Here is a 7,292-nt window from a genome sequence, read left to right on the forward strand (position 1 = left end):
GTGAATGCATTCCGTGCAGTGGCTGCCTTAAGACACTGGGGCTTAATTGTCTCCTGCAGCTCTTTGAGAAAGGCTGCAGGGCCAGCAGGAGATGGCAACTCAGAAACCTGCAGACCCCGTCACCCTGTGCAGCCCACAGCTGCATGGGATCTGATCTGGGACCTTCTGGGCCACCCCTTTCGCAGTCTGAGATAAGAGGTCACACTGGGCAGTGGTAGAGTTGCCGCAGACCCCCGTTCTGTGCTCCCCATGTCTCACCTCAGGGCCTGAGCCAGAGCCTCCATCAGGGACTAGGAGGAGGGAGCTGCTCTGTGCGGGCATGTAGGGCTGTGTCAGCTGTGCCTTCCTGGCCCTGCAGGGTGAGACAGGGTGAGGGAAGTGGTTCCTCACGCACGTCCGAGGTGGGGGTCCTCGGCACCCCTGTGTGCCTTGGACCCACGCATCGTGTAGTAAATCAGAGCCTAACACACTGTCTGTTTTCCAGGCCCTCCTCGCAGGCATGCGGAACCGTGAGAACAGCTCGCCCTGCCAGGGCAATGGGGAGCAGGCCGGCAGGGGCAAGAACCTGGGCTCCACATGGCCTGGCGAGGAGGAGCCCTGCGGTGACATGAGCACCCCGTCCTACAAGAAGCCCCTGTACGGCATCTCACACAAGATCATGGAGAAGAAGAACCCTCCCGCTGGCGACCTGCTGGGCACGTATGAGCTCTTTGACAAGGCCAACTCCAGCAACAGCCCCTCACCCCTGCGGCTCCTGAATGAGCCGCAGAAGCGGGACTGCGGCAGCACCGGGGCGGCAGCCACTGCCGACGGGGACCCCAACATCTACTTTCTGATCCAGAAGATGTTCTATATGCTTAACACACTCTCTTCCAACATGTCTCAGCTGCACAGCAAGGTGGACCTGCTCTCCCTGGAGGTGAGCCGTATTAAGAAACAGGTGAGCCCCACTGAGCTGGTGGCCAAGTTCCAGCCGCCCCCCGAGTACCAGCTCACGGCGGCGGAGCTCAAGCAGATCGTGGACCAGAGCCTGTCGGGTGGCGACCTGGCCTGCCGCCTGCTGGTGCAGCTCTTCCCCGAGCTCTTCAGCGATGTGGACTTCTCCCGCGGCTGCAGCGCATGCGGCTTTGCAGCCAAGCGCAAGCTGGAGTCGCTGCACCTGCAGCTTATCCGCGACTATGTGGAGGTCTACTACCCGTCGGTGAGGGACACGGCTGTGTGGCAGGCCGAGTGTCTGCCGCAGCTAAACGACTTCTTTAGCCGCTTCTGGGCGCAGCGGGAGATGGAGGACAGCCAGCCCAGCGGCCAGGTGGCCAGCTTCTTCGAGGCGGAGCAGGTAGATGCCAGCCACTTCCTGGACAACAAGGACCAGGAGGAGGCCCTGTCCCTGGACCGGAGCAGCACCATCGCCTCAGACCACGTGGTGGACACGCAGGACCTCACCGAGTTCCTGGACGAAGCCTCCTCCCCTGGCGAGTTCGCCGTCTTCCTCCTGCACCGGCTCTTCCCCGAGCTCTTCGACCACCGGAAGCTGGGTGAGCAGTACAGCTGCTACGGGGACGGCGGCAAGCAGGAGCTGGACCCGCAGCGGCTGCGGATCATCCGCAACTACACGGAGATCTACTTCCCTGACGTGCAGGAGGAGGAGGCCTGGCTGCAGCAGTGCGCCCAGCGCCTCAATGACGAGCTCGAGGGCCTGGCGCTGGACGGGGGCAGTGAGGGTGAGCCGGCGCGCGACGACTGCTATGACTCCTCCAGCCTGCCTGACGACATCTCCGTGGTCAAGGTGGAAGACAGCTTCGAGGGTGAGCGGCCCGGCCGGCGGTCCAAGAAGATCTGGCTGGTGCCCATCGACTTCGACAAGCTGGAGATCCCGCAGCCCGACTTCGAGGTGCCGGGCACGGAGTGCCTGCTCAGCAAGGAGCAGCTGCGCAGCATCTACGAGAGCAGTCTGTCCATCGGCAACTTCGCCTCGCGCCTGCTGGTGCACCTCTTCCCCGAGCTCTTCACGCACGAGAACCTGCGCAAGCAGTACAACTGCAGCGGCTCCCTGGGCAAGAAGCAGCTGGACCCGTCCCGCATCAAGCTCATCCGCCACTACGTGCAGCTGCTCTACCCGCGCGCCAAGAACGACCGCGTCTGGACGCTGGAGTTCGTGGGCAAGCTGGACGAGCGCTGCCGACGCCGCGACACGGAGCAGCGGCGCTCCTACCAGCAGCAGCGCAAGGTGCACGTGCCGGGCCCCGAGTGCAGGGACCTGACGAGCTACGCCGTCAACCCCGAGCGGTTCCGAGAGGAGTTCGAGGGGCCCCCGCTGCCCCCCGAAAGGAGCAGCAAGGACTTCTGCAAGATCCCCCTGGACGAGCTGGTGGTCCCCTCGCCCGACTTCCCGGTGCCTCCGCCGTACCTGCTGTCCGACAAGGAGGTGCGCGAGATCGTGCAGCAGAGCCTGTCGGTGGGCAACTTCGCCGCGCGGCTCCTGGTCAGGCTCTTCCCGGAACTCTTCACGGCCGAGAACCTCCGGCTGCAGTACAATCACTCCGGCGCCTGCAACAAGAAGCAGCTGGACCCCACGCGGCTGCGGCTCATCCGCCACTACGTGGAGGCCGTGTACCCGGTGGAGAAGATGGAGGAGGTGTGGCACTACGAGTGCATCCCGAGCATCGACGAGCGGTGCCGCCGCCCCAACAGGAAGAAATGCGACATCCTGAAGAAGGCCAAGAAGGTGGAGAAGTGACGGCTGGGCGCCCCCAGGGACTGTGCGTGCTCTCCGAGCGCACCAGGGGCGTCGGCAGACGCGCACCTTACGCGGCGGGGAGGGGCTCGCTCGGTTTGCACACGTGGACACCACGCAGCCGCAGGAGGGACAGAAGCTTCACGTTCGTGTCTCCTCCTCGCGACTTTGAGTCCCGTGTCCCCAGGGTGCGGCCAGAATCCGGGGGAGCGGAGAGGCCTCGGGAGCCGGCCCTTCTCTCCTTGGCCGTGTCTCTCCATCCACCGCCCCACCCTCTGCAACTCCAAATGCATAGTCAGCGACTCTCTTGTTCCACTTCCCACATTTTACATCTTCCATTTTTATCCATTTTTTTAATTAAAGAGAAACCCTTTTTAAGAAAAAAAAAATCATTGGGCTCTTTGGGGGCCATTTTACTTAAAAAAAAAAACTATCTTTTAAATATTTGAAACAAAGTACTGTAAGATGCCTTCGGTTGCTGGGACTTTTTTTAAAGATGGTTTCAGATTTATGAAATTTTTAGAAATGCCACGTTCCTGCATGATGGCTAATAATAGCTTCAGGTGGCATAGAGACCAATTTTACTGACCTTGTCTTTTACATATGACTTTGGAAGAATCAAGATGCCCCTCGGATGGCAGTCGAGGGGATGGAGAAGTGTGACCTCCTTTGCCTCGGTGGTTGCACCCTACCTTCCGCTGTGGTGCTGAGGAGGGGGCCTGCCCTCGCGACCTGGCCTGTTCCCAGTGGCCGTGTTGGTAGAATGCTGTGCCCGCTCTCTGTAGATGAGAACACTGGATGATGATGATGATATGAATGTAGGTAGACGTGGAAACACGTACGCAGTGTCAGTTTGAGCTGTGTCCTTCCACTGCCCCCTTCCCTCTCTCCACAAGGATGCTCTTTGGAGGGGCAGACACATTTCCTTGGAAAAGAGTGTGTGTGACTATTTGGCTTATTGTTTGATTTAAGGATGGGCCCCCTCTGGGCTCACCAAAGCTGTTTACTTTCCGTGTGTGTTTTTGTGCAACACCCGGGTTTTGGGAGCTGTCTGGTGGCTTCCCCCCACACCTCAGTGCAAGCCCCTCCTGTCAGTAGCGCATCCTTGTTCCTCAGGGCAAGCCCAGGCCTCGGGCCCTCTTGGGGATACCTGGCATTGGAAGGTCACAGGTCGTTCAAATGGGGCTCCCCCGTCCCCTCCCAGAGTCCACTCAGCTGTCACCTCAGACCCCCAGAAGCTCTGCTACCCTATGTCTCTGGCCAGTCCCCTGGCCTCAGAGTAAGACATATCTTCTTTCCTCACTGGTTGGGAAGGTCACACCGCCAGGGGCAAATTCTCCGAGACATCAAACAGGAAATTCCCCAGAGGTAAAGTTCTGAAAAACGATATTCTTTTACCCACCTGACCTTGGGTTCCAAAGCCCTAAGAGGAAAGGGAAACAGTGTCACCCAAATCAAATACATTATACCAGAAACTTGGAAAATGAACTTAATCACAAAGGGTGGTCCCAAAACCCTTGTGGAACGTTGCAGAGTTAATAATCTAGTGGCTTAATGTTTGCTACCTTAAGATGCAGAAATAATAGAAACAATCTGTGAATTTTCTCTATACAACTGATAAGGACTTTAGTTCTGTTGGCTATATGACATAATTTTGCCTGTACCCAGAGGGCTTTTTTTTTTTTTTTAATGACAGGATTTTGAGCAATGTCAAGTTGCCAGTCTGATTTTAGTAAATTTGTTTTTAAATGCCATTTACAGATTATTTCTGTTGAAACTGCAGACCCAAATTATTGAAATTTAGAAATGCACAGGGACATAATGACTCTCACATACAGCCACACCCACGCACATGTGCACACACATTTCTTCTATCTAAAAAACTTAAGTGGGATGAAGGGGACCTACATGAGCAATGAGCTCAGCCTCTTTGTGCCTGGAAAGAAGGGACTAGAGCAGCCAGGAAACTCACTTTTTCCCCCTCACTTGGGCCTTTCTCTATGCCTTAGTCTCTCCAACACACACACGCATGTGCGTGCCCCTGCGCACGGCCTACCCAAAGATGGCAGTGGCGCTCTCGCCCGCTGGCCCTGTGGGTTGGAGAGTGCCGTGGGATTTGTCCTGGTCTCTAGGATGTGTCCGAGAGGATTCCAAGCCATGTGAAAATTGCCCTGCTTTCTAGAGGGTGGACTACGACCCTACAACTTCAGAAGCACAATCATTTTATTAATAATAAGTCCTGTCTCCCCATGTTAGAAAAACCAACACGTTCTAGGGATGAGATGTGTTTCTTCACAACCTAGAGCATGTTCAGTTTTTGGAAACTGCGTTTTGGTGGTTTCCTTAATACCTTTCCTGCGTAGGGCCTCCCCCCCCTCGCCCCGCCCCCCACCACCGCACCCCCAAATCTTAGAGTCCCTTTTAGTGAAGAGAGGTGGACACACTCTGGGAGTTGTTTCCTGTCCCTCCGGACTGTCTCATCAGGAAGCACCTGCAGGTCCTGCGTCTGTCTGTATGGCCTCCTCAGTTCTCTGGCCATACCGGCGGGCCCCAGGGCAGTTTTTTACATGAAGCAATAGAAGTACAAAATACTTACTTTTTCAAAATTTAATATTTTCCGTAAAATGTGTTGGTAAATCCCTTCCCCTTCCCATTCCAAATTCTTCATTTTTTTTTTTTTTTACTTGTTTTTGTTTTTTCCCCCCGTGTATCTGGAGGACTAAAGAATTAGCACAGACACATTCTGATGTTAAGGAAAATTAGCAAGTCACGGTAGCTGGTAGTGTCCCTCGTTCTCTCTGTTAGTAAGTTTAAAAGAATGTATGAAGGTAGTCATGAATGTACTAAGTGTTCTAATCCTGCTTCAGTCCACTTGGGCTGTGTCTACATGACCACAAACATTTGACAGGGAATAAAGTCGTGTCTAGTGTCATGGGCGATAGTGTGCCCCTCTCCCTTCGGTGTTGGCCCCAGATCTTCCTTTCTTTTTATGTTTGGGTTGGAGGGGTTACCACATCTGCAGCAATCATCCACCAACCTATGGGATCTACTTAGTGGTGAAAGAATTCGCTGTTTAAATGGTAAGAGTCACTGGCCTGCCCACACCACAGCACGGCCACTTGGGTTCCTACAGAGATGGCCTCGGTTTCCACCCCACCCCACCCCTGCACCCTGCAATGTTGGCTTCTTGTCCAGTTGCAGTGGGGTCTCGAGACCCCTCATGAGATCTCGCACCCTGCCTGGCTGTGTGGGTAAGAGTGCGGAGTGGAGGTGGGGGCCCAGGGCCGTTCATACCATTTGGAAATACTTGCCTCGTGTAGATCCAGCCTTAATGTTTTTCTGACATCCTAGTGAAAGCAGACCCTGCACAAAGTGGATATCAGAGTTAATACTGTGAGGAGACAAAATAACGAGAATAGTTTTACCAAAGATAATGAAATACCGCATAATGTCTGCATTTTACCATTGATTTGAGTGCGTCCTTAGAAAACTGAATGTAACAAAAACCCAGGACATTTTTGGAAATTGTATGCTCTCTAGCAAACTTTGTGTGAATTTTTATACAAGCACTGTTTTATGAGTTATATAAAATGTTATAAAAATAGAAAAAATACGGTCTTTGTAACATCTTGTTTTCTTAGGGCCCAGGTCGCTCAGAGCCTGTGTTGGTCTAGTCTTTCCTAATTTCTGTGAGGCCTCCCCAGCCCCTTCCAGGGGAGGATGGGAACGGGGGTAGGGGTGGTGAGGGGGGTCGGGGGTGTCTCAGCCTCTCAAGCTTCTACGCCCAAGGGTGACCATGACACAGTTCACAGGATTTCAGTTGGCTGCAACTGAATGACAGAAATTGCCAAATAAATCCTAATCCTTTTCTACGCGAACCACTTCCTGGCCACACAGTGAGAGGCGCATGTGACCTTTTCATACCTTTACTGGTCAGGTGCCAGCCCAGCCCTGCGACCAGACCAAGGACCAAGCCTGCACCCCCACTTTCAACCCCCCCCCCCGCCTTTTTTTTCTCTCACTTTGGAGTAAATGGGATTTAGTGCCTCAAAGGTAACATATTATTAACTGATAACAAGCGGTTTTTTCTTACCTCTCCTCTTCGGCTAATTATAAATTATTTCATATGCATAGTAAAAATACCTTCGTGGCCGAGGGTCACAAAGATAGAAACTTGTGACTGGTGATTGGGCTACTTTTCCCAGGGATTCTGCTCTGCTGTGAATCCTGACGTGTGTGTGTGTGTGTGTGTGTGAGCCTCATCAGCAGGTTAGGGCCAGTCGGGGGCTGGAGTAACAAGTTTAAGCAAGACTTGAAGGAAGACTAAATTCTTTGCATTCTGGCTGTGGGGTATGTTTGTTTTCTGCCCAAAAGAGAAGTCACAGAATTTCAGTATCTGTGAGCTTTCTTATAAAATCTAGTTCTCGGAGATAAGAACCACACACGAAGTTAATTATCACGATCACTGGAATGGTGACAGGCAATGGCCTTTTTGGGGAAGCTTCTAAACAAACGTAACTGTCCCCCACCATCCCCTGCGGCCAGTGGTGAGAAAGGC

General features: G+C 53.7%; 1 protein-coding gene across 1 annotated transcript in view; it reads left to right on the forward strand.

Annotated features, from left to right (window-relative positions):
• The window catches only part of BEND3 (BEN domain containing 3), a 33,776-nt gene extending 27,164 nt beyond the window's left edge, over positions 1 to 6,612 (forward strand). Inside the window, exon 4 of the mRNA XM_045080250.1 lies at positions 485 to 6,612. Within this exon, the coding sequence (XP_044936185.1) occupies positions 485 to 2,737 (2,253 nt within the window). The 3' untranslated portion in view covers positions 2,738 to 6,612. The remainder of the gene's footprint in view (positions 1 to 484) is intronic.
• Positions 6,613 to 7,292: the final 680 nt, after the last annotated feature.

This window comes from Mustela putorius, unplaced genomic scaffold, assembly GCF_011764305.1.
Source record: "Mustela putorius furo isolate JIRA1106 unplaced genomic scaffold, ASM1176430v1.1 tig00000450_pilon_pilon_pilon, whole genome shotgun sequence".
Lineage (NCBI taxonomy): Eukaryota > Metazoa > Chordata > Mammalia > Carnivora > Mustelidae > Mustela > Mustela putorius.